General features: G+C 34.7%; 4 protein-coding genes and 1 pseudogene across 5 annotated transcripts; 3 read left to right on the top strand and 2 right to left on the bottom strand.

Moving 5' to 3' along the window:
* The first annotated feature begins 1,997 nt into the window (after positions 1-1,997).
* LOC125818471 (uncharacterized) lies at positions 1,998-8,150 on the top strand. The gene is made up of 3 exons (XM_049497963.1): positions 1,998-2,270; positions 6,468-6,795; positions 7,595-8,150. The coding sequence occupies exons 1-3, from the start codon at positions 2,120-2,122 to the stop codon at positions 7,797-7,799; spliced, it is 684 nt and encodes a 227-aa protein (XP_049353920.1). The 5' UTR covers positions 1,998-2,119; the 3' UTR covers positions 7,800-8,150.
* A 735-nt stretch (positions 8,151-8,885) lies between these two features.
* LOC125818469 (glucan endo-1,3-beta-glucosidase 14-like) lies at positions 8,886-11,262 on the top strand. The gene is made up of 3 exons (XM_049497961.1): positions 8,886-8,954; positions 9,594-10,612; positions 11,099-11,262. Exons 1-3 carry the CDS (start codon positions 8,906-8,908, stop codon positions 11,180-11,182), a joined length of 1,152 nt encoding a protein of 383 aa, XP_049353918.1. The 5' UTR covers positions 8,886-8,905; the 3' UTR covers positions 11,183-11,262.
* Positions 11,263-11,556: 294 nt separating this feature from the next.
* Positions 11,557-13,031, bottom strand: LOC125818470 (uncharacterized). The gene is made up of 4 exons (XM_049497962.1): positions 12,939-13,031; positions 12,135-12,593; positions 11,926-12,042; positions 11,557-11,676 (listed from the first exon to the last, which is right to left on the bottom strand). The coding sequence occupies exons 1-4, from the start codon at positions 13,029-13,031 to the stop codon at positions 11,557-11,559; spliced, it is 789 nt and encodes a 262-aa protein (XP_049353919.1).
* A 1,234-nt stretch (positions 13,032-14,265) lies between these two features.
* LOC125818468 (TATA box-binding protein-associated factor RNA polymerase I subunit B) lies at positions 14,266-22,057 on the top strand. 2 transcript variants are annotated; one of them, XM_049497960.1, is made up of 5 exons: positions 14,266-14,389; positions 17,423-18,018; positions 18,702-19,487; positions 19,630-19,763; positions 21,550-22,057. In XM_049497960.1, the coding sequence occupies exons 2-5, from the start codon at positions 17,457-17,459 to the stop codon at positions 22,021-22,023; spliced, it is 1,956 nt and encodes a 651-aa protein (XP_049353917.1). In that variant the 5' UTR covers positions 14,266-14,389; positions 17,423-17,456; the 3' UTR covers positions 22,024-22,057. The 2 variants fall into 2 exon arrangements, with proteins under 2 accessions (XP_049353917.1, XP_049353916.1); XM_049497959.1 differs by lacking the exon at positions 14,266-14,389 and adding an exon at positions 16,320-16,495 and having other exon boundaries at positions 21,550-22,056.
* A 345-nt stretch (positions 22,058-22,402) lies between these two features.
* LOC125818486 (3-methyl-2-oxobutanoate hydroxymethyltransferase 1, mitochondrial-like) lies at positions 22,403-23,562 on the bottom strand (annotated as a pseudogene).
* Between the last annotated feature and the right edge of the window lie 3,103 nt (positions 23,563-26,665).

The following is a 26,665-nucleotide window of genomic DNA, read 5'->3' as shown; positions in this document are numbered from 1 at the left end:
ATGGATCGATATTACATATGGGGAAACTAACTTATTTGGTTTAAGATTAACTTATTATCGAAAATTAGGTATGTCCTTTTCTCAGCGGCTTTTGTTTATTTTTCGCCAGCTGTTTTTGCCCTTTTCTGCCAACTGCTTTTGTTGTTTTTCTGATTAAATACACGAGTAATTTCACGCGTGTAAGCTTGTTCATGCATGTTAACAATCTCAAATCTTGTTGAAAGATGTGAGTTGCTGTAAATTAACAACTACCACAAAATTAATCGATGTACATATTATGAATTCTAATAATACAAACATTATGAAGTTAAATGGAGCAATATTATATATGAGAAAATTCAATTTATTTAAAATTAAGTTCACTTATTATTAAGAAAAAAAACTAAACTGACTAAGGTAAAATGATTATCTAAATTCACTCACATATAAGGTATTTTATCCACAAAAGCTCAAAGAATTTACATAAAATATTCACTTATTATTTAGCATCTGATTTTACTTTGCAAGCGTCCGCTTAACCTTGAATTAGGTATATCCTTTTTTTAGTGATTTTTATCAATAGTTTATTTCTTTTTCCTCCTTTTTTCTATCCTCTATTTTTTTATTTTTCTTTCTCCCCCCCCCCCCCCCCCCCTCCTTTTAAAGACAAAAATAAAGTACAAAGATACAAATATTAGCAAATTATTTTCATACTAATAAAAATACAAAATTTAAATAATTAGATTACAACAAGAATTAATTAATAAAAATACTAAAGTTACGAGCTTATTTGTTAAAATTTAAATTAATAGAAAATATTTGTACAACTTTTTTTCTTTTGTAAATAAAAACAAAATTTATATCTAAATTATCATTCTATTTTTCACAAGTAAAACTTGTTAAAAATGATATAAAAATTAAAATATTAATACTAAGTGTAATATTTTTTTTTATAATATAATTTTTTTTTTATTTTTAAGGAATGAACATGTTCTCTATGAGAGGTGTTTAGTATATGATCTATATTAGATTGGTCTCAGAGGGGATTGACTAATTTCAAAGGAATGAATCAATTCTCTATGATATCATGTCAATATATAATATATATTATGTGGCTATTATAAAAGAATAAAAAGTGTTTTTTTTAAAGAATAAACTAGTCATCTAACATATCTTGACAATACATGATATAATTCCATATGAATATCACAAAAGAATGAAGAGTGTTTTTTTCCTTCAAAAGAATATAATTAATATGCCATCTACGATGTAAATATATGATATATATCGTATTGGTATCATAGAGCTAGACCAAGCTCCGTTTCGAAGGAATTGATTATTCTCTATGATACCATGTATGTCACTTCAAATAATAAGACATTCCCATAAATTAATATAGATAAATTATATAATACAAGGTTTATTGTGAATATTTTATTGACGATCAAAGAATATCGAGGAATACTAGTGTTGAAAATTGAGTCGTATCAACTTTTTTTGTAAGTGGAAGTTTTGATCTGAGGTCTTGAGAGACATGTCAATAAAATTGTCTTGAACATGAGTATATATCTTTAACGCGAGTGGGAAACAACAACATATCTGGTGAAAAATCCCATAAAGTGAGATTTGGAGAGAATAAAGTGTACGCAGAACTTACCCATGGAGATGTTGTTTTCGGAAGACCCTTGATTTAAGTGAAGCAAATCAAAATAGATAATGAAAAAGAAAAACAATATTAAAGAAAACATGACAACAAATAGAAAAGTCATGCAAACCATACATGCAAAGTAACGTAGTGTGATCACCTAAACATACTAATTAACACATAATAACAACTAAAAATAATATGTATACGATTAATTAGAAGATAAACACGATGCTCTAGACCATCATCGAGCGGCGTAATAGAAGTTGAGATTTGCCATGCATAGAAGGGTGACTAAAATCAAAACTAGTAAAAGATGAGGAACCTAATTGCACATTTTAGACTAAAGAAAAAGACAGTTCATCCGAAAAAAGAAAATCCCAACTTTTTTCCTCCATTAAAGCACTTCAGAAATGTAGAACAAACCTCACTGGTGAAGTGTGGGATCTTCAAAATAAGCCAAGATTTTGAGTTGGGTGTTGTTGAATTTGCGAAATGGAAAGTGGGTTTACAGCAGAAGATCTTTCCACAATCGGAGGAATTGCTACTGTATCACTCTTACATTCCTTCATACCTACACATTGGTTGCCTTTCTCCATTGTTGGCCGTGCTCAGAAATGGACTCTCTCTCGTACACTTCTTGTCAGTTAGTACCCTACCCACTCTCTTATTTTTTCTGTTTTTGCACTTTTCTATACGATTTTGTTGTAGATCTTGAAGATATGTGATTTGGGTACTTGGAATTAGGTGATGAAATGAAGAGGAAATTGATAAAGTTTTGATTTTGATGGATTCTTAGATCTTGATGCTGGTATGGGTGTTCTAGTGCTTGCTTAGTTTCTTTTTTTGTTTTTTCAAAGTTGTTGGTAGGGGATGGGGAAGGGGATTACGAAGTGGGAAATCGAATGAGGTGGAAGTTCAGGTAGCCAACCAACTGAGCTACTAAGATTTCCTAGTTTTGTGGGGTTTGTTTATATGATCATATAAGCACAAAATATAGATACAGATGAGATTATTTTTACAGCATTTTTCACTAACTTTATGATAATTTGGAGTTTTTCTGCAATCAAGCTGGAGGAATTTGCATCTAGACCTTTTGTATTGATAAGTTGTGTTACCTGCTTTGGTTACTGTGTTCTGATGATTACTTTGGTGACTTTGGGTTTGGGAATTTGCCTGGGCGTCATAGTGGCATTTTGAGACATAAATGGCAAACTACTCTCTCTTGTGTCCTTCTTGTTAGGTAGTAACTACTGTCTTGTTCTTTTACTTTTACATTTTCTGTGTGATTTTTCTTTAGATGTTGAAGACATGTGATTTGGGTTCCAGGAATCAGGTGTTGAAATGGAGAAGAAATTGATAAAGTCTTGATTTTGATGCATTATTAAATCTTGATGCTGCAATGGTGTTATTGCTTGCTTAGTTTATTTTTTGTGGGATTTGTTTATAGGACTGCATAAGCACACAATGTAGATACTGCACCTCGACCTTTTATACGGATAAGTTGTGTTAGCTGCTTTGGTTACTGTCTTCTGATGATTGATTTGGTGATTTCGGGTCTGGGAATTTGCCTGAGCATCATTGTGGGATTTCGAAACATAAATGGAAATATAGATTCTCATTTATTTGGATGCATAAGAGAAAAACTTGAACTTTGGACGGGAAAGTGATTTAAGCTCCTTAGCTGATAAAAAACTAAAGGATTAGACCTTAGTTTTTGTAGTGATGATTCCTTCTGGCTAGATAAAAGAGTTGCATCTCTCTCCATTTTTTGTTATCCTCTTTGAAGCACACTGGTACGATCTAGTTTATTAAGCTTGCTGAATTATTCAGAAGCAGCCCAATATCCAATATGTGCAGTTTCTGAGAAAAAGAAAATCAGGACTTTATAGGGAGAAGATAAGGCCCTAACTGAAAAGCTATCAGAAGAAAAATGAAATGCAACTCATTGGGCACTAAAAGAAACTCAGGTACATGATTATCATGAAAATGAAGACTATTATATGGAGATATAATATACTAAAATTCAAATATTTATCTGAAGGTAGGGATAGAGAAGCCTGTTTTGTCAGTATCACCTTCCCCATATTATGGAGATATAGCCTCTTGCCTTAGGTAGAAGAGCGACTTTCCAATATAGCTGAATTTTCAGATATCTTGTTAGTAATTTTCCATATAATGCAGCTTCGAAGTTATTCCCCTTAATTGTGGCAAAATCTAGTGACTTGAAAAGATTGTTGGTGAGGAAAGACTTAAAATAAGGCTTAGTAATGGAAAACAGCCCTTCTTTTCGCGAAAGTTGATAGTTGAATAAATGAAGTCTGCTCTTCAAAATATGCACTTTCCAGTAGCACTCAAGGGTGTGGCTTAGGGATCAATAAAGTGGGTAAATATCACGGTAGATTAGATTTCACATCCCAACAGACACAAAAAGTATTATGTGATTTTTAACATATGCCCAAGCCTTGGTGGATAGACTTATCTTGTGTTGCTGGGAGGTAACAAGTATATGGCGGAATGGTAGAGGTGTGTGCAAGCTGACTCCGGATACTAGAGTTATAAAAAAGTATGAACTTTCTAGCCGCATCATAAGAAAGGTGGAGGGGCGCTTGAGGTTTAATTGGCATCCTTTTCTAAGGCTTGGATGCGTGTAAGAATCAAGATATTTTGATAGACGTATCAAAAAGATAAAATAAGACATTCAAATAGAGCTTCAGCCTTCCTATGATGTGACTTCCATTAAATTAGAAATTTGTCCTCGTACTTGTTCTTTAGACATTTATGGTCATTAAAATCAAGAAATCAGATGATTTTTTTCCAGTTGTTAGATCAATAGGGTCTTTCTTTCAAGACTTATCAATGGGCCGTTTTTTTTTTTTTTTGATCAAGTAAGGTTTTCATTGATTATAACAAGGCAACTTGGTCGTATACAAGAGACATATCCAAAAAATGAGAAACCTACAAACTATGGTTCTCTCCAAAAGACACCCAATCCTCTAAACAAATAGGAAGTTAGGAGTTCTTGGTGCACCAAAAGAAAATAAGGGAGCGGAGACTACTCCTCAGTTGATCAAAGCTCATCTCCAACCCTTCAAAAGATTTTTTATTTCTCTCTTTCCAAATGACCCACATTAAAGCAAGAGGACTAGTATTTGGTGTATGCCTAGCAAGATTGCCGAGACTCTATTCAGTTGGGAGACGGCTGGAGTTGGGGCTACAAACAGAGAAAGATGGAGGAGGATGATCCCTGCTAGTATTTGGTGGACTATATGGAGGGAGAGAAACGATAGATGTTTTGAGAATCGGAACAACAACCTGTAGGAAGTAAAGCTTAAGTGTATTTTGTTGATTTGCTTTTGATGTACAAATGTCTACTCCAATGAAATTGAGTCAATCATAGATGTTTTAGGATCTATTTAGATTTGGTTCAGTTTTTGGATAGATTATACTTCCTTACTGCTTTTGTAAATATGGTTTTTCAGTACTACCTAAGTACTATATGAAATACAAATGTTACCAATTTCAAAAAAAAGCAAGAGGACTAGAGTAACATTCCACGTCTTGTGCCTTCTTCTCCTAGCTCCATTCTTCCAACTGTATATCAACTCCTTCACGCATCTTGGCATTACCCAAGTGATGCCAAACCATGTAAGCATATCCTCCCATAACCTCCGATAGAGTGAGAATTACTCAATTATCCTATTATTTTGAGAGGAATTCATACTCCATGTTTGTTTCCTCTTATGTTGCTTAAATTCCTTTCTTTTACAATACTTTCCTTTCTATTATAAAAAAAGGTGAAGGTAGTTAAATATATGAAGGTTAGTTGTTGCAAACAAAATATAACCTCAAATCAAGGAAGATTAGCATGCCCTGTGCAAATGACATGCACAAATTTTGAAATGGTCCAAATTTTGTTTACATTCATTCCTTTTTTTTCATAATAAAATATGTATATAACTTCAATCAAGGAATGTAGAATTGATTTAGTTGTTGATGCGAACCATAACTATAAGTTTAAGTTACATAACTTCAATCTAGGAATTTGCTGTGAAAATTTTCTCCAATATTATGTTGTTTTTAAGCAGGTGTGCTGAGCTTTTCTTGATCAGGTTGGATGTTTTTCTTGTGTTGGTTTTTGGTACTCATAATTTCTTGTGAATCATAGCCAGTGTTTGTTCTTTATTTTTCAAGTGTAATAAGCTGCTTCTTAGGTTTAAAACACTATGTGGACAAACATATTCATGTCATAAAATTCACAAGACCTTTGTAAATGATCAATATTGTCCTTTCTCATTTAACCACTAAATAGTATATATATTCATAAATTTGAGTTCTATCTGATGTAGAGATCTGTGTTTAGGTCAACCTTCTGCCCTGTTAATCTAGGTTGAGTCTTTAGTATTAGATACTTTTCTTATTTTATTTTGAAATGAATGAATTTATGGAGATAATCTCTCAACTCAAAGTGCATTTTTCTCTAATACTAAAAGTATTTGAATTAATTCAAGAGTTTTATGCTCCTTAGTCCTTTCGTCCTACTCCTAACTGTTTGATTATTTGACGTAGTTACAATGTCATTTTTGGACGCAATTTTCTCAAATATTTTCTTGAAATTTTAATTTCTGAAATTTGTGTTGGTACCACTTCATGTACTTTCCGTTGTATAGGTTTTTCCAGAAAAAAGTGTTATCATCTGAAATCAACTTAAGATTAGTCAATTAGACACTAAATTAAGTACTCTTTGCGAATGGAGTGAGTACCTCAAAAGCACTAAAATTCGGTTAAAGTGCCTGGATTTAAATTCCTGCATGTGATTCTAATCTGACTACTCTTGTGACAGCTGCATTTGGAGCAGTATTACATGTAATATCCACTTCGATTCTTGGGATAACAGCAATAACCATAACAAACACAATTGCTGGTGAGGAATCAGTGCACAAACTGGCTTCCCTCTTGCTTATAGTCCTTGGTGGTAGTTATATCATCTTGTTTCTTTGCGGAAAGGGTGGTCACAGCCATTCACACAATCAACCCATGGAGAAAATGGCCGTAGCAGGGCTTGTCCTTGTTCCTGCATTGTCTCCTTGTGCAACCACTCTCCCTGTGTTTCTTGCTGTTGGAAACTCATCCTCCATGATGGTGCTTGCCATCATAGTTCTGTTATTCAGGTATTTGCTTCTAAATTTCACTTTACTTTGTATTTAAGTGGATTACATACTCTTTTTATTGCATTTTCTTTTGGGAAAACATAGGTTACTCTTGAGAAAAGGAATAGAAGCAAACCACTTGGTGTTATTAGAGAAAAAGATATGGAACAAGGGGGTGGGATGAAGTAGTGGGTTTAGATGGCGCCATGGCGGTAGCCTCAAGGGCATGTATGGAGTGAGCCATCTACTTTCTTGAAATAATATAAAGTTTTAGAGATCCCTGGTCCTTTTTAATTCCTGTGGCTTTTGTATCTTACTGAAGTTACTTTGTCAGTATTGTTTAAAGCTCTAGAAACTTATTTTAATGCACAACATTGACTAGTATTTGATGTCATGGACTGTGAGAAGTGACGACTAGATCTTGTTCATACCCGAGTAGCTGTGCTTCTCTTTATTTGCGGGGGTGCTATTATTTTATGTTTCTCCTTCATCCTTCGTCCAACTGTAACATTCATTCGGGTCAATCTGCTGCAAGAGTTGGTAAACTTTCTAATAGTACCTCTGTTTGAATTTTAGATATGGAACTACTTCATTCCAGGCTGCTGTAGTGAACTTTCTTACAATGAATGGAACCCGTGTCCACGCTAGTTGTATTTCTTGATATCTAAATTGTTCTCATGAGACAGACTTTTTCTATGTAGCTCCATCGATGAAATGCCCACAAAACTCATTAGATTTGTCACTACCAGCTCATTGCTGGACTTGTTTTGATTTATCTGAATTTCTGGATGCTTGACACAAATTTATACTTAACTTGCAGCACCATAACTGTGATGACCTCACTGGTGGCTCTATCATTTTACGGTGCAAGTCAACTCAAGTTCCACTGGGTGGAACGTTATGACAAGCTCCTCGTCGGTTCAGTGCTAAGTTTGGTTGGTATTTTGACCCTTATCTTTCATGATCACGATCACGAAGGAGGTTCTGCTGGAGGTCATGTGCACAGAAAACTCATTGTGCTATAAGAGGATCATTCTTCAGCCAACAAATCTGTTTCCTGAAGCATAGTATTCTAGTGCATATTTACCTTAAAGGAAAGAAAGGGGAGCCTTGGAGCAACGGTAAATTTGTTATAGGTCATGGGTATGAGCTGTGGAATTAGCCACTAATGCTTGCATTAGGATAGGCTGCCTACGTTACACCCCCTTGGTGTACGGCCTTCCCCCGGGATCCCCTTTCTTTTTTTTTTTTTTACCTCAAGAAAAGCAATGTACAAATACACTTTTTTTGTGTGTTCAAGTTGTGCAATTAATGTGTGCTCAAGTTTATGACTATTCTGTTCTAACAATTTTTAGTGTGGCATTTTGCTTCATTTATTTGTTTTTTCTATTTTCTTTTTAAAATTTATTTTTTGATCTAGTAGTTAATATAGGGTGACACTTTGAATATTTTCCGTTTTGATCAATCATATTCTCAAAAAATAATAATGAAGGATAAATACAGATTGAAATTAAGTAGATGAAAAATCTTCAGGTTAGTAGGTTCCTGATTTTTTTTCATCTGTCAAAACTTTGGTGGATCGAGTTATTTGGTATCTATAATAGTGGAGATAGTAAATAAAATAATTAAAAGTACGTGTAATTTGGCTCGAAATTTATCTTATAGAAGCACATGGATGGTATTACTTTATCCTTAATAAAAAAGTTTTGAATTTGAATCATGCATGTGAATGAAATGGTCTTTGGTAGGCAGCATTTTGCCCAAAAAGTGAGACTCTACGCGAATTTGGATTATTCAGATTCAAAAGTGGGTATCTAACACCAGACGGAAAACCAAAAAAAGGGCCCACACGAGGTATAAGGAAAGGCTAAATGCAAAAGGTAGGAATAAATTCTAATACCTTAGAAAAACCAAAAATGTTTTTTTGTTTGGTATATTCCAAAGAAAACCATAACTTGCCTTGCTCATGCCCTTCATCTTTAAACTAAGGTTTGGAATCTTTGTTTGGTTTTTTTGTGTATATTGGTTCCATTTCTATGTTACTACTACTAATAATATTACAAACCTAGCAAATAAGAAATTAATATTAGCCATTTATAAACATTCACTTATTATTAATCCTCTCAAGATTATGGCCAATTCATCATTCATCTTCATATGCTTCCTTCTTCTCTTTAGTGGTATGTTTTTTTAACAACTTAATCATTCTTGATTATTTGAAATTTCTTTGAGAGTCTATAGGTTACGACTTAGTATTTGCATTAGGGTGCGGTCCTTTCTCGAACACTGCTGATACGGGATGCTTTGTGCTTTTTTTCTCTGATATACACTATATAGTGTTGCAACAATGATTGTGTTTTTTTTATGTGTATATTGGGAGTCAAATTAGTTGATTTTTATACATATATCCAGTTTATGATGATGAGAAATTAATTAAGTTTCTAGATTTTATCTCCAATGATTTTCCTTGTAAATGGAAGTTTGCTTAAATTTACCTTTTTACTGTACAATTTTTAAAAATTCTTACCATCGGTTAAACTTTTGGTCATTCATACCCTTACATGTTCTCATATTTTTCATTGACTTTAACAAAGTTCCAGTATAGACCGAATGAATTCCACGTGTCAGAATATTTCTAAGATATTTCCAAGAAAAGGTCCAAATTTACCCTATGTTATACTTCAAATTGGAGCTTCGTTAAGGTCAACGATATGTACAACACGATATTATGTTGGATGATAAAATTAAGATATTTCGTCTAGTATATGTTATTTTTAACCAATTCCCCCTTTTACTATTTTCTTGTTGTTGTTGGACAGGTTCAATAGTTGTACATGCAATGACAGGCACATATGGTATAAATTATGGAAAAATTTCAGACAACATCCCAGCACCTGAAGATGTCTTAAGACTTTTAAGGATGAACAAGATCAAGAACATAAGAATCTACGACGCGGATTCTAGAGTTCTAAGAGCCTTTAGTGGTTCTGGAATCGAAATCTCAGTTTGTCTACCTGATAAGTTACTAAAAGACGTTAGCCAAAATGGGTCAATAGCCCTCGAATGGATACAAGTTAACCTACAACCATACCTCCCTGGTACCTCAATTAGAGGTATCGCGGTTGGAAATGAGATACTAGGTGGTGATACAAGTATATCTGAAGCACTAGTACCCGCGGTTAGAAGTGTATACCGCGCTCTCAGGAGGTTAGGATTGACCAATACCATCGAGGTTTCAACCCCACATTCCGAGGCAATTTTTAGTAGTACATATCCTCCTTCAAATGGTACATTTAAAGAAAGTATGATGCCATATTTAGGCCCATTGTTACATTTTTTCAATAGAGTGGGCTCACCTTTGTACATAAATGCATATCCATTTTTAGCCTATAAATTTGACCCTTCTCATATTGATATAAACTATGCTTTATTTCAACCAAATAAAGGGATTGTTGATCCTAAGACTAAGTTGCATTATGACAACATGTTTGATGCAATGGTTGATGCAACATATGTTGCATTAGAGAAATTAGGGTATACGAAAATGCAAGTTATCGTATCGGAGACCGGTTGGGCATCTAAAGGAGATGATAATGAACCAGGTGCGGACCCTAAGAACGCCAGGACGTATAATTTTAATTTGCATAAAAGGTTAATGAAGAAGAAAGGTACACCTTATAGGCCCAAAATGATGGCAAAAGGTTATGTTTTTGCTTTGTTTAATGAGAATTTGAAGCCTGGCCCAACTTCTGAGAGAAACTTTGGATTATTTAAAGCTGATGGAAGTATTGCTTATGATATTGGATTTAAAGGACTTGTGTCTTCTGCATCATCAAAGGTATGTCTTCAACTTCTTTTTTCATTCGGTATTCGAAATTTACTGACCTGACTAATTCGGATTAGAGATGGATTCAAGATTTGAATTTGATCTTCAATCTTTCGTAGGGTTCTTGATATTGAACTTAGTAGACTCTTCAAATTATAGATTTTGTGTTAAAAAATATTGATTCAGTTGAGCCCGTAGTATATGAGCTCAATTTGTCTCTCATTCTAGTTCGCGTTGTATAGGCCTATAGGGTCTAGTAAAGGGATAATACCAGGAGTTTCTTCATTCTTAATGCTCGAATCTGAATATTTTTTTTATTGTAGTGTAAAATTCGGAAACTTCAAATAATTGCTTTGTTCCTGACTAATCCGGAACAAGGATGGATTTAGGATTAAAACTTGATCTTTAATTTAATCTTTTAAGATTCTTTAACATTGAATTTATTTTTTTCTATTATTATTTTTATGTACTTATATTTATTTTTATTTTTTTTCTCAGGATTTTGTACTACAAGGGCGGTTTTGGAGTTCTCAATCTTTAATTATTGTGGCATGTACTATAATTCTGGTTCTTTTTATGTAATTATGACTTTCAAGAAAATTATATTTGTGAATTGATCCACATATTCTTAGTTATTATTTTTAAATATTGGAAGAAATTGTTGTCCCCAATTTGTATAAAATAGTTGCATTTAAATTTAATTTGCTATTTTTCGTTGATTAGATTATTGGATATCAATTTATTTATTTTTTGCTTTAAAACTTAATGGGCTAATAATAGCATATGGTAATAAAATATAATTATAGCCAGCATACAGTGTATGTATATGAGACTAAGTTTTGTGCGACGAGCACGACTCAAAAACCGCAATTTAGTCAATTGTCAATCGTCAATCATCAATCACCAGCCCAAAGCTGCAACCATGTGTCAACCCATGGACTTCTGCTGTACCATGCCTACTCGTTCCGATCTATTTGTACCCAGCTACAATCTATTTCCTTAGGTCCAAGAGCCCCTCGGCTAATCGTCACTTGTCCGTCCTGTTCGTTTATGAATTGGGTACAATTACCAGTTCTCTGTACTCAACACACATCAAAATACAAACACAAAATGCAGTTTACAACACTAAACAGATAATCTGTCATGAAAATGATCTATTAGCCTTTCTATGGAACACATGTAGACTACAAAATTGTATAATAGCCTAATGAAGCATAATTTAGTTTCAAAAAATATGGGCATTATTAAATATGGGACTATAGAAACGCATTTAGTCATCAAAAGAGAGGATTTGATTGAGTATCGAGGAGTTCAGGCCAAAATACCATATGAAAGTTGATGGATTTGTTTTTCATCATTCTTGAAGAGGTGCATATCTTGTCTGGATCTTCGATAGCCTCGTCCATTCTTCTTTTTCTCGAAGAGGGTTGAGTCTTCGCCATCTTGAGATTCGTGCAGTTGGTGAAAGGACCAAGGCAACATAGAACGACCCAGAACCCGATATCAAATCAAATATTTATCACTCCATAACAACTTTTGCTCCAACAGCTTTCATCTTGTCAATTATTTGTTCGGCTTTTTCCTTTGATACTCCCTTCTTGAAAACAGCAGGAGTCTTCTCGACTAAGTCCTTCGCTTCCTTGAGTCCCAAATCAGTAGAACTGCGAACCTCTTTGATTATCTTTATCTTTTGAGCTGACTCGAATGACTCCAGTTTAAGTTCAAAAACAGTTTTCTCCGGTTTCTTTTCCTCCTTAGCTGCTTCTGGTCCCTTCATAGCTGCTGCCAATTCAGCAGCCCCTGCCTTCATAACTCCAACCGTTGGTTGCTCTGTCATGCCCAACCTCTTCATAATAATCGAAGACACTTCTGTAACTTCGACCAGGGTAAGTCCTGATACTTCATCAACGAGCCTCCATACCCTTTCTGATGGAGGACTACGATGCTCAGTAGGATCAAAAGTCACAGGATCATAATCGGCTGGAAGCTTTCTCTAGTTAATCTCTACTTGCTGAGAGAAGTGTCGAGTAAAAATAGTTGAGGTAACAAAATAGGAGTCAGCCACATTGGATCGAACAGATTGTTTGAAGAGTACAGCAGGCAAATGCTGCCTCAGTCGCGAAATCATCAAACTCATTTCTGAATTCTAGTAACCATCTACTGATCCCTCTGAAAGATCAATCAACAACCTGGAAAAAAACCAAAACGCAACTGTAAGATCATGTAATCTAAAAATAATCCGCATCTTCTGGATATAGTATAAAATAAAATGGTACTCCAAACGCTCTTTGTTTGGTTTCAAAAGGCGAGCCAAACCAAGTTCTTTTTAGGAAGCAACCTCTCCCCTCCCCAGTAGGTTCACCCCTCGGTCTAATGTCTTAACAACCTTTAAGCGCCTCTCACAGCAGACTCGACATTCAACACCAATCATGACGGTGCGAGATGACAACAAACTCTAACCCCATTTCAGCACTTGGGATCATAAAAGACGAATAAAAAAAGTTTGAGGTGTGAATGAGAAGCAAGTGTACAAGTGTATATATTATGCACAACTCCAATGCTTTCATAAATATTAAAATATATATCAAGAAGAAGAAGATGATGGAAGCTCTAATTCCACTTCCTAACTATATAGTGACAACACTTACAATAAGAAAGAATAAATAAAAAGTTTCAGACATGAAGGAGAAGCAAGTTAACAAGTGCCTCAGTTCAATTCCTATCGAAGACAAAAACACTAGATGATTTCTTCTCATGTGTCAAAGTTTTGATGGATAGAGTTACCCAATATATAGAGTATATACTGGTGTGAGGTAGCATGTCCCGTTGAATTAGTCGATGGACACATAACCTGAACCTGACACCATAATTTGTTTTTGATCAAGTAAAAATATGTCCATCCATAAACATGACCACAACGGCCGCATACAAGAGATATACCAAAAAGTAGAGAATTTACAAAAAGATATGATTCTCTACAAACTCCACCCAATCGTCTATACAACAAGGGACTTTCTATGAGCGCCAAAAGAAAACAAGAGAACAAAGACTATTCCTCGATTGAGAAAAACTCGACTCTACACCTTCAAACGCTCTCCTATTTCTCCCTCCAAACAACACACATTAGCGCAAGTGGAATCATATTCCAAGCCCTTCCTCTTCTCCTTCCTCTCACGCTCTTCCAACTGAACATCAACTCTCTCATAGTGTTTGGCATTCCCCGGACACCATAATTATCAAAAGAAAAAAGCTAGCAAGTGCATAACTGTATATGCTAATTGCTAATGCACAACTCTAAAGCTTCTTACAATAATAAACAGTGTACATACCAATTTACCACCAAATCACACCCAAACGCGGAGACAAAGAGCACAAGAACCTTAACCAATTGACACAACATATTTAAGCATAAATTGATTCAATTCATATCTCATGAAAAAAAACAAATGATTAAAGAAAAATGATGAAGCTCACCTGAGTACGGCGAGGACCACGGCGAGCAGCGGCAACCGGCGACTGAGATGTAAACTCTAAAGACTAGGCTTCGTTTTGGAAAATGGAACTTTGGGCTGTGGGTAAGCAAATTGGGCTCAAAAGAGCCCAATTCTAATAGGGGTAGAGAAGCCCACAACCCATTTTCTCTCTCACACACAGAGATTTCATCTTTTTTTGCTTTTTACTCTTTCTTTAACAGTTTCCATACCATGCCTTTCTTATTCTGTCAACAGGATCAACCATCATCATCAAGATTTCACCAATTTTGAGTTTTTGACTTGTTTGCTCCTTCAGGTACTGTCTTAACTTCAAGACCCACAACCCCTTTTGTCCCTTTTTCTCAATTTTCGTTTGATTTTCCTTTTTGGGTGTTGGTTATAACATCCAATTTGTTATAAAGTTTTGAGCTTTTTTAGTTGGGTTTCTGTGGGACTGTCTTAACTTCAAGAATCACAATCCCTTTTGGCCTTTTGGTGATTGAATTTGTCCCTTTTCTTGATTTTTGTTTAGTTTTCCTTTTTGGGTGTTCTTTAGTGCATTCAATTTCTTATCAAGTTTTGAGCTTTTTGTAGTTCTTGTCATGGGTTTAGTGGTTTTTTTGGGGGGTTGAGGGTGTATTTGATTTGGGGTTGGATTTATCTGTATTCAATTGTTTAAAGTACTGATCTTTACTTGTTAAGTTTTCTTAATTTGGAGATTACTGATCTAATTTTGGTTGTTGCTACTTACTATTCACTTTTTCTTAAATTCACTCACTAATAACCAATACATCAAAATCAAAAGCAAGAGACTCTACATTTCCCTATACCATAAGCAAGTCAATAGGGTTGTTTTTTGTTGGGTATTAATTGTCCTGAGTTTCTTACCATAAATAGGTTTTCCTTTTAGGAAAAAGTTTAGGATTGGCTAGTCGACTCTATAAATAGAAGCGTGTTCCTTCTAACTTAATCAACATTCACAATGTAGTTCAATGGGCTTTGAGAGTTATGGTTAGGGGAAAGAATTTGTGAGATACAAGTGATACGTTATCATTTGTATGAACCTCTTGAGTGAATTGGTTGATATTATTTCTCTCTATATTTTGTACTCTTATATTTATATAGTGGATTGTCCATCTCCTTTGTGGATGTAGGTCATTTGACCAAACCACTTTAAATTTTTGTGTCTCTTGATATATTTCTCGCTTGTCTTCTTTGTTTTGTTAGCTTCCTTATTACACCTAATTATTTCGGTTCTAACAGTTATTTTAGTCCAACCAACTTTGCTTATATGAATGAAGAAACAGTAGACCACCAAAAACCTCTCATTTAGACACAATTTTGACTAACTACTTTCAAGAATGATAAGTACTACAGATTGGTACAGTAATGGAATATCCTGTAAACAGGAAGATGAAAAGGACAGAACTTTAAGTAAAAAAACCAAACTCTAATGTTTGTCATCAAAAAAAAAAAAACAAACTTTAATGTATCTAAAGCTAAGTTCTTGAAGAGCAAAAGGGGATAGGTGAGTGAGAAAGACACTAGTATACTAGTAATAAAGACACCATTTTAATTAGCTTTTTTTTCCTTCTTCCAGATCCCATCTTCACTACATGTATAAACAATTTGTGGGTTGGGAAGAGAGTAGAGTTTAGGTAAGTGTAACAGTGTAAATACAAGTGTGCTGGAAATTTTTTTGACTTCATTCTCTTTTACAATATCAAGTTGAAATTTATGTAGCTAAAGTTGAAGATGAAATTATATTTAATTATACCTCTTACAAAGAATATAACATGATATTTATGTTTAAATGCATTTCAATACAACTTTAAAGGCAAAAATAAGTGGAACAATATGTTATAAGGTTTTTTCCCAATTTATGTTACTCCCTCTGTCCCAATTTATGTGACTTATTTTCCTTTTTAGTCAGTCCCAAAAAGAATGGCACATTTCTATATTAAGTAACAATTTAACTATAAAATGTCTATTTTACCCTTAATGAAATGATTTACAGCCACACAAATTTCTATCCTTCATTTTAGACCATAAGTTTTAAAAGTCTTCCTTTCTTTCTTAAACTCCGTGCCGAGTCAAACTACCTCACATAAAATGGGACGGAGAGAGTAGTAAATTTAAGTGATCAGATTTATTAGTATTTTTTTGTTTTTTCATTCGTTATTTAGCGTGTGTATTGAATTCAACTATTTGGGATTCACTTTCCATTCAGGAAGTAATTTTTTTTTCATATTCTGGCTCGAACTAGATGTTTGGGTAAGGGAGGAGCAGCCACCGGAATTGCTTTGCTGGAGACAATATTTGACATATTTGTTCTACTTTTGGTATTTTTTATTCCTTCTTAATCAAGCGCCGGGAAGAAAATTGCTGAATCCGAGCTGTTGCTACTTGCTTCGCCATTCTGGTAACTTTTTTCTTTTTTTTGTAATTATAAAAATTTGAACCTGATTGTCTCTATTGGTTTCAATTGCACAGATTTTACTTAGTTTTGTGATTGCTAACATATAGAATTGATGTTTGGTAGGAATAAAATTTAGGGCATAACTGACCCTTACACAACCTTCTTATTGGGGGATTGTTGGAGTAACAATAGGTTGTCTTCGTATTTGACCTATAGATCACAAGTTCTATGCCAAATAAGTAGCCTTGTTAGGAAAAGTATAAATTTTTAAACTTTTTTAGTTTTCGTCCATTAGAAATAGGGATATTTTTAACAAGTGTGTTTTTGTTTGGGAAGTATACAATAACAATAAATCCTGTGAAATTCCACAAGTGAGGTCTGGGGAGGGTAGAATGTATGCAGACCTTTATTGCTAACTTGTAGAGGTAGAGAGGTTGTTTCTGAAGGACCTTTGGCTCAAGTGCAATGAATCCAGGTATAGAAAACGGAGACAATGTAGAGAATATAGCAAATAACAAGGAACAATGCAAAAGTACAATAAAAAATCATGTGATAATGAAACACCATAAGCAACAATGATACAAGTGAAAACACAACGTGAAGTACATTGTAATCCCACAAGTGAAGTTTGGTGTGGGTTGGGTGATGTACACAACCTTACCTTTGTTGATTGTAACTTCGTCAAAAGAAAAAAACTAGTTTTGGTTCAAATTTTTTTTCCTGATATTAGATTTAGTTTCTTTAGAATATTTCTGTTTGCCTGATCTTTTTTTTTTTCCTTTAGTTTCTTGAGAATATTTCTGATTTAGTTAGATTCACAGCATAGAGTGCCCGTGTCTTAAGCAAGATCGAATCTTAATGAATTGAAGATTTTAACCTCCTTGATTTGACCTGGTGTTACTCGACTAAATAATTGGTGCTTTAATGCAGAGGATTCAATCAATGACCCATACAATAAATTAGAATGACAGAGAAGATTCAAAGGTGCTGCGAGGTTTGTGGCAATCTATCCTTTGACGATGGCGGTGATGGGTTCTTCTATTGCACTCGTTGCGGCTCTCAAGCAGTTGACATCATGGACACGGGTGTTGATGATGATGACCTATTCAACGTAGATGGGGGTATGTACTCTACTAGTCAGCGCCGTCAATATTGCCAGGTCAGTCAACCTGTACCCATATCTCAGGTACAACTCTCCCAGCATTTAGAGTCTTTGAAAACCTTTGATGACTACGACGAGTGTAATGGAGATGATGGAGTTGGGCCTGCAGTGCCTAGTGATTTTGGATCATCTCAAATTTCTTTGACTTACACAGACTATTATTCAGAGATCCGGTTGAGGTATGTTATGGGGTTACAAGCTATGATCCAAATGCAGTGCAAGACTCTGGTGGAGAAATTTAACGTAAGCCCCCTGATTGTTGGGCTTGCTGGGCCTATTTGGTTAAGACTCTTGGCACATGAAAACGTGTTGAGTGATGAGTGGGCAGACGATGTTGTCCATGAATCAGAGACTCAAACTCAAGGTATCATTTTGATTATCTTTATCTACACAAGGATGGAAATCGGGATATTTTCATGTTCTTGTTTCTCTAGGATTTGTTAACAATCATTAGTTAGAAGCTGAAGATTAATCAATTAATTTTTAGCCTAACATTGCACGTTCGACTACTATGCTTGTTGTCACTTGCATTCTTTTAAAACACTACTTGTAAAGTGCAAGACTAGTAATTAAGCATATCAACTTGGTTTCTAATGGGCAATCTTGTGTAACGAAAATGAATTTCTTCTAGGATGTTGGTCCTTCGCTTTTGATCTAATTTGTATAGCATGAAGGTAAAAATGTTCTGTCCTCTTTTATCTTTGGTTCATGTAATTAAGCATATCAACTTGGTTTCTAATGGGCAATCTTGTGTAACGAAAATGAATTTCTTCTAGGATGTTGGTCCTTCGCTTTTGATCTAATTTGTATAGCATGAAGGTAAAAATGTTCTGTCCTCTTTTATCTTTGGTTCATGTTAGGTGGCTATATTTTTGAAAAACTTCTGAATCATATACTCTGGCTGTCTGGCAAAGTGGGTTTGTTAAGTTTTCTATATGTCTTCAGTGAGAGAAATCAGTTGGTGTGAAACTCTGATATTATGCAGGTTGAATTTCCTTTCTGTATTCACCTTTCCCTTTTAGAACCTAATTCCAGTATTTATTTCAGGGGAAATAGAACTTTCTCAGTCGACTGGCAGCCAGAAAACAGAACCTCACAATTTACTTGGAAAACGGGCAGTAACCATATGGCATAAATCTTTGAGAAACTTGATTCCATTACCTTGTTCTCTGGCTATCTCTTTTCTTGTCTGTCACGTGGCAAGGGAAGCTATCTTGCCAACAGACATATTGAAGTGGACGTTAGAAGGAAAGCTCCCATATTTTGCTGCTTTTCTTGAAATAGAGAAGCAGTTGGGACCTCCTTCAAGGTCGTGCCCTATCAGTACCAGTCGTATGTTCAGGCCTATCAGAACTGTCACCTTGCAAAAGTTAGAGTCCCTAGCTGCCTCCATTGCCAGGAAAATAGGCTTGGAATTGCCTTCAGTGAACTTCCATGCTATAGCTGCCCGTTATCTCAAGCATTTATCGCTTCCTGTTGAGAAAATTCTTCCTCAGGCATGCCAAGTGTATGAGTGGTCTATGCCTCCGGAGTTGTATTTATCAGATAATGACTCCAGGCTGCCTTCTCGTGTTTGCGTGATGTCTATACTGATTGTGACAATGAGGATTCTTTATGACCTGAATGGCGGAAAATGGGAACTGATTTCATCTTGTTCGAATAATTTAGTGTCTGCTGTTGAGAATGGAGCTGGAGAATGTGGTTTCAGTTGCAATGCAAGAGGTGCTGTTGCTGAGGAAGACTCAGCTTCACGTGATTCAGATCCTCATGATAGTACTTCAGAACTCTTGAAGATTCTTGAAGAAAAATACAATGAGCTCAGTGATACATATGGTAATTGCAAGGCATTACATTGATTTTTGGATACATGTAGATATAGCATGGGGTTATAAGTTGCACCGATTGTTACTTGGTGGAATTATGCTTTCTTTTTCTTGTTACTTGTTTGAGTTATGTTTCTTTTCTTGTTTGACAGATTTTTCAAAAGATTTACAATCATACCTTCTGTACTGCAAAAATGTGGTTTTCGCTGGACTAGAACCTGCTTACGATGATCATGAAGAAGAAAGGATAATAGAAGATTTTTGGGACTTCTATCAAAGCCATAAGGTATTTTACTTTCCCCGTGATTAAGGTTGATTTATACGATCTTGCACCCACATCCTTAAAACCTTGTCAATATGTGATGGGATGGTAGTACCTATCAACAACCTTCAAAAATCACCACATCTTTCCTTACTGATATATCTGCATAAAAGTTAATTTTGCTCTGTTGGACAACTTCAACAACATGGAGAATTAAGCTGAAGTCTATATATTTGTTTTTTACATGAAGTCCATTCTCTTTTAACTGTTTCTTATTCACAGTTGGAATTTTGTTATGTACTAGTACTAGTTCTGTCGAACATCTCAGAATACTAATTTGAACGTATGTTGGCTGAGGATGGTCATTATTTGCTTATTTAGAGAGAACCTACCAAACCGAAGACTCAACCTGAGACCACATCGAGCTGATTTGTTTTCTTTGTAGGAAATTGAAGTACTGGATTTTTTTAAAAATCACTCAAGGTAGATGTTTTTTTTATTTTGGTTAACTGTAGATTTTCATTCATAACCAGAATTGTACGATTACAACCAGAGCAGTATTGAACTACCTGCTCACTCTTCAATCTATCAATCTACTTATCTATAATCAAATAATACAAGTAACTTATATATATCAGTGATACATTCCAGCTATAGCCTATGCAGACACTAAGGATAGGCGTTAAGTTGTTGTAGTGTAGTATGCCACTTTGCCCTGTTCTTTCTCTTGATGTGCATATGCATCACGATTTCCTTCAGCACTTCATCAGCTCTCATGCTTCGATTCTGAAATCTGATCTTGTTCCTTTCTCTCCATATAACATACACTATCATACCAATCACACTGCTTACAATTTCAGCTCGTCCTGCCTTCTGTTTTGCCATCATACATACCAATCGTAGTTCAGTCTCCCAATCTTGAATAATCTGTGAAACCTCAGCCACCCACACAGTCTACTCCAAAATGCTTTGTCACCTGACATTCAAAGAAGAGATACTAAAGGTAGATTTTATTATCAAAAGATAGGATTAGGTTAGGCCAGTGCATAGAATCAGAATTACAGAAATGTGCTTAGATTCTCCCTCTGAGCCTCTAGGGATAGTCTATGAGTTTCACTAACAAGTTAGGATCATTTATAGGGCTCACATCGCACCACCAGCACTTGTTCTGTAAACACCTGAACTTTACAAAAGGTAAGGATTGTATTTTATCCTCAAAATATCTATGGTTTCTCTCAGGCCCAACTGTCCACAAGATACACAATGGAATGACATTACATTTCTTTGACGCACATGACTCTTTAACGGAGTCTACTTCCATAGTTGCTTGAGCACAACCACCTTGCGTCCCAACCTTCTCAGCCTTCTTTGGCAAGGATTAGGAAGACACCTCTAGAAAGTTGCCGATTCTTATTCTTTGGTGGACTTTTCTTCCATGCTTTCCGTTGGTCAAACAACCAACAAACCCATTTTTTATGAGCGCTACCAGCTGTTAAGCATGTCTTTTACATTTTCAGGCATCACCTACATAATCCCAAATTGATTGAAATCAATTCTGAGATATTGAGTTTACACACTAAATAATGTTTAACCACCTAAAGAAACCTAAATATGAAGTTTTGGTGAAGTAACATGATTTGCGGTTAGTGTACTTGTTAACTAGCTCTGCCTGCATTGTTTTACCCGTTTGGATGTTGAGCATTCATGATTCACCTAGTTTTGTTATTTGCTTTTCGCGGGGGTTCCTATACTCGTCTTTGCTTGTTTAATATTTAATAATAGCTGAATTATATTTCCTTTTTAAAATAAGGCTGACAAAGCATCAGAAGATGGGAAAACAGACTCCCACACTGGTAACCATTTTCACCATAGCGGATCCAGACATGGATCCAACAGCACAACAAAAGAAAACGAGAACTTTACGGACGATGGATACAAATGCAAAATGTCAAGGGATGATGGTGATTCAAATGCAGCATTGAGGCAGCTGAAAGCAGATATGAACGAGAATCGATTTGTTTATATACCACCGAGGAAAAACGTGAAGAAGAAAGACGGCTACATCAGGTATGCTAGAAAGAAAGACGGGGCTTATCTTTACGCTGTACATGCTGATTATTACATATTACTTCGATCTTGTGCTAAGGTTGCACAAGTTGATGTTAGGACTATGCATGTTGGAGTATTGGCATTTGAGAAAAGATTGGCAATGCTAGAAAAAAGAATAGATTTTTGTTTATGTAAGAGACTTCCTGATGATTTCTGTGAATTTTGTCGCGATTAGTAAAGAAATTCATCATATTTAGCCAACTGCCTTTGTGGAAGATTTGGTTTTGTAGTCCATTACAAATGTTATTTTCCGTTAGGAGATCTATATAGAAACAACATCTTATTTTATTCCAATAGTAAATTAGCATATGAGATCATTTCCACGAGACATTCAATCAACTTCCTTAAAAGTGATAACAAAATAGCTTTTACTACAAATAAATAAGGGGAAATGGTGTTGCTATCATCGCCATCTTCTTTTGGCCTACTGTAAATCTTGTTTCCAGTTCTGGACATAGAATTTTAATCAACTAAACGAAAGCCTCTTCTCTTGGCACAGAAACGCCTTAACTATCCTCTCCCCATCTACGAGAGACAGCAAGGTACAACTCAGTATAATAGCACTTGTTGGCTACAAGTATACTAAAAAATTGCTGGTCCTCTCGATCAAGGGGGGTAAATTAGCTTGTCTGAATCTTTTCAGCTGCAACAGCTGCTGCTGAAGCTGCATCTTTGAAACCCAACTTCTGTAACTCGTTTAAGAAACCATCCATATCGGCTGCACCAATCTTGTATGGGCTGTGAGCAGAGCCAGGAATGAACCATTAGTTACTTCTTCCTTGTATTCCAAAAGAGCTTTGTTGATAACATCTCCAACTTGTCCAAACTGCTTACAGAACTTAGGAGTAACCTGCAGTACATGGAATATAGTTCATACAGATAGAATTGACTCCGGATTCGGAGTAAATTTAGTTGTACTAACCTTGGCATGGTGCGGGTGTTGCATCATCCCAAGAAGATCATGATAAACTAGCGCCTGCGTTAGTAGGACATGCAATCAAATAACCTAAAACTGTCTGTCAATCGTTACAAATGATTGTACTACTGCTGGAGAGTGAAGACATTGACAAAGCATGCTAATATCATGGGGTCATGACAGGTAGGGGTGGCAATTTCAGCCCATATACGTGAAATGGATCCATTTTCGGATCACTACAGAGTATATAAAAATTAGTGGGAATTTCAACCAACCTGACCACTACAGAAAGGCCCAGCGCCAATTCCGATAGTGGGGATCCTAAGAGCAGATGTTGTTGCTGCAGCAACAGGTGCAGGCACACATTCCAAAACAACAGAAAAGCACCCTGCTTCCTGCAAGGCCATGGCAGGTTCCACAACCTGCAAAACTCATAAAAACAAGTATATAGCCTTAATAGTATACGTCATGTGTACCCCTATCAGCTTTTAATAGGTATACCTTGACTGCACTATCAACGTTTCTGCCTTGAGGCCTAAGTCCACCAAGAACACTGATGGCCTGAGGTGTTAATCCATCATGCCCTATTACAGCAATCCCCGCTTCAACAATAGCTTTAGCTGCTGTAATTCTCGATGGTGCCCCGCCTTCCAACTTAATCGCGTCCATTCCTCCTTCCTTTAGAACTCTAACAGCTGTATCAACTGCCTGCTCATAACACAACATCACCAAGCCATTCACATCCCATTGAAACTTATCAAGAAAAGATCCCCTTACACCAATATGAAGAGGCAACATTAATTGGTTGTTGTATGTGTAAGCAACAACATTCTCCGAATGCAAATGCAAGTTCAATTAGCAACGTCCTCTTAACATTTCAATGAGGCAGATAAAGCAATACCTTCAAAAGTTTGTTTTCAGAGGCTGTGTTTTCATGCAGTTTCTCAACTTAGACAAATCCTTCACTTCCTACATAGGATTACTCATACTTATATCTTTATACGTATAATCTGCTCTAATTTCTAGTGATATGTTCAACAGAGACACATAAATTTGTTAATGGTAGTTGAAATGAGAACTGTTTATGCAAATGATAAAGGCATAAAATCAATAAAAACATCAATTCTGGAACAATTGAGCTAGAAATGATCACCTAATGAGTAATAGTTTTCAACTTTTCATTATCAACTATTTTCATTCTTTATCCAATGCCTCACCATTCCAAATAAGTAACAACGTAACATCACATGACACAAGAAATTACATTAACACAAATAACAAAGGCATAATAAAGCTCAACCAATATTTCAATTCTTGGACAAATTTGAGCAACAAATCATCACCTAACAAGAACTAAACTCGTAAGAACAAAAAGAACTCATATTTCTCCTCATTTTCTTTAACCAATTTCTCACCAATTTAAACAGAACACAATGATATTATAAATGCAGTCTAGCAACAATTCTCACTTTAAACTGAACAACAAATGATTACTTGTTGGATTAACTCATATATACATTGACAACCTAAATTTTCACATTATAATTGTAATTTAATCTATGAAAAAGCGTCAAAATTGCTCTTGAACTATGCGAAATAAATCACTTATACCCTTGGTTACATTTTGGGATCAAAAATGCCCCTGCCGTTATCCTAGGAGACCACAAATACCTCAAGAGTTAACACCCCAAATTTCTAGTGACATGGCATGCCACATGGACTAATCCTTCCACCTAAGCATTGCCAACTAGGATTCACTACAAAAGAACTAGACCTTTAGCGGCGACAATAGTTGCCACAAAAGTCCAGAATATTGTCACTAAAGGTTTTTTAATATTAAATTCTGATTTTGTGTTTTTTTTTCTTCATTGTTTTTAAAAAACCAAAAATGATATCGATTAAGGAGGAGTTTGAAGACACTATATATTTTATTTTTATGTCATATGTAAATGTATAAAATGTACAATGATGCTTTGAATCGAGAAGTAATTTTGATGATTTTCGTAATAATATTGGATGTTTTTAATATTGATAGTGCAAGTTATTTATTTTAGAAAATTAGGTTGCAACCGAAAATTAATTATCATATTTTTTTGTTTGAAAAAAATAGGTTTTTACTAGCGAATGATTGTTGCAGTCTTAGTCCCCACTAAAAATCACTCATAACCTTTAGTGGCAATATTTTGGGATTTGCTAACTATTGAGGGTATTTGTGGTCTCCTGAGATAAGGTGGGAGGGGGTGTTTTTTATCCCAAAATATAATGGAGGATATAAGTGGTCCATTTCACATACTTTAAGGGTATTTTTTACCCTTTTCAGTTTAATCTATCAAATCAAGTGATTTACCCTATGTCACGCCACCATATAATGTTTGCTATGAATAGCTACACAATTATCTATGATAGTAGCCGCAATGACGGAGCAATGACTTTCACTAAAGGTAATCAAAATATAAAGAAATACATAAATGAAGAAGCCAAGGATATTCAACATCTACTATACAACAACAAATACGTCTCCCGTCCAAAACAAGTTGAGGTCAATTATATGAATCTCTACTTCATTTAAGCTCATTTCATATCCTATCCATACAATGTACAAAAACAACAACAACAACAACAACAACAATGTAATCCCATAAGTGTGGTCTGGATAGAGTCGGATATACGTGAACTTTAACCTTATGTAATGTAGTGCAGAAAGGTTGAAGGAAAAAACACCATTTTTGCTAATGGGTATGTTTCAGATAAGCAATGAATCGATCGTACATGTATAATACCCAAAAAACAGTGAAAGCCACTCTTTGCGCCAACTTGACAATTAAAAATGGACAGAGCGAGTATTTTTTTTCTCAATTTATATGATATTTTTTAAATTTCAAGAATCAAACAGCTACTCGATCGTGAATTTGGGGAGTGAAATTTTTAAATTTTTCGAAATCAAGTTTATATATTTATGTAAAATATATATAGTTTTTTTTTTTTATAGTGAATGAGTAAAAATGAAGGGGAGGGTGTTAAAAATGATTACAAAAAAGGAAAACACACACATTATCTTAAATGACTTATTTTAAGATATAAGCTAACGTTTTCTTTTTTCGCCGGCTTTTTTAATGATTATTACGTGTACCAAGAAATATAATATATGTTTTAAAATTATTTTATATATACTATATATTTTTGAATTATTTGTCATGTGCAACACATTCTTGTCCTAAAAGATGATTATAAAATAAAGTTTGATAGTGATTTGTGGACCTCAAAAGGCATTTGGGAAAGTTGTGGTTGTTGATTATTTTCTATCTTTTTATGATTTTTGTAGCTCCTTAAAAAAGATAATCTCTCCGTTTCTTTCTATATATTATTTTTATTATAAATAATTGGTCTATAATATTTGTCAATTTTATAAAATCATTGTATAAATTACAATATTCTTCTTATTATATCCTTTGATAGTTCATTAATCTTGAAAATAGACATTTGACCAGCCTAGGTAAACTAATAATTTATTAATGTTCAGTGTAATTACTTTATACATTGATTAATTATTTTCACCATTGCATTACTTTATAAAATCTGATTTTGAAAAAGAAACATCAACAAACAAATTTAAAATAAGAGATGGATTTATTTATTATTTATTGAAAAGTTGACTTCAATAAACATTAAATAAGAGTAAAATTGTAAACTTGCTTAGTTTCTTAATGCAAGTGACATATAAAAAGGAACGGAGAAATTATTTAATAACTTTACTTATAATAATACTTACCTAAATTAACTTTTTCCCCATTTAAATGTCTCATTTAATTAACACTCCACTAGTTGAAGTGCTACGGGTGAACTTGGAAGAAAAAAAAAAGTAAATGACTTCTTATATTTCAGAACATTAAAGATTTGGAAT

Source organism: Solanum verrucosum, unplaced genomic scaffold, assembly GCF_900185275.1.
Source record: "Solanum verrucosum unplaced genomic scaffold, falcon-dt-bn FXZP01000462.1, whole genome shotgun sequence".
NCBI lineage: Eukaryota > Viridiplantae > Streptophyta > Magnoliopsida > Solanales > Solanaceae > Solanum > Solanum verrucosum.
Note: the sequence above shows the minus strand (reverse complement) of the source record. Positions and strands in the feature narration are given on the sequence as shown.

Bases quoted from the DNA above. Each gene is read 5' to 3' on its own strand.
- LOC125818471 (XM_049497963.1), top strand. From the start codon at position 2,120: ATGGAAAGTGGGTTTACAGCAGAAGATCTTTCCACAATCGGAGGAATT. The intron at 2,271-6,467 runs GTTAGTACCCTA...CTCTTGTGACAG, and splicing joins CTCTCGTACACTTCTTGTCA to CTGCATTTGGAGCAGTATTA. The intron at 6,796-7,594 runs GTATTTGCTTCT...CTTAACTTGCAG, and splicing joins ATCATAGTTCTGTTATTCAG to CACCATAACTGTGATGACCT.
- LOC125818469 (XM_049497961.1), top strand. From the start codon at position 8,906: ATGGCCAATTCATCATTCATCTTCATATGCTTCCTTCTTCTCTTTAGT. The intron at 8,955-9,593 runs GTATGTTTTTTT...GTTGTTGGACAG, and splicing joins CTTCCTTCTTCTCTTTAGTG to GTTCAATAGTTGTACATGCA. The intron at 10,613-11,098 runs GTATGTCTTCAA...TTTTTTTCTCAG, and splicing joins TGTCTTCTGCATCATCAAAG to GATTTTGTACTACAAGGGCG.
- LOC125818470 (XM_049497962.1), bottom strand. From the start codon at position 13,031: ATGATTGGTGTTGAATGTCGAGTCTGCTGTGAGAGGCGCTTAAAGGTT. The intron at 12,594-12,938 runs GTTGCTTCCTAA...GAGATTAACTAG, and splicing joins ACCTACTGGGGAGGGGAGAG to AGAAAGCTTCCAGCCGATTA. The intron at 11,677-11,925 runs GTATTTTGGCCT...TGTTGAGTACAG, and splicing joins AATCCATCAACTTTCATATG to AGAACTGGTAATTGTACCCA.
- LOC125818468 (XM_049497960.1), top strand. From the start codon at position 17,457: ATGACAGAGAAGATTCAAAGGTGCTGCGAGGTTTGTGGCAATCTATCC. The intron at 18,019-18,701 runs GTATCATTTTGA...TATTTATTTCAG, and splicing joins ATCAGAGACTCAAACTCAAG to GGGAAATAGAACTTTCTCAG. The intron at 19,764-21,549 runs GTATTTTACTTT...TTTTAAAATAAG, and splicing joins ACTTCTATCAAAGCCATAAG to GCTGACAAAGCATCAGAAGA.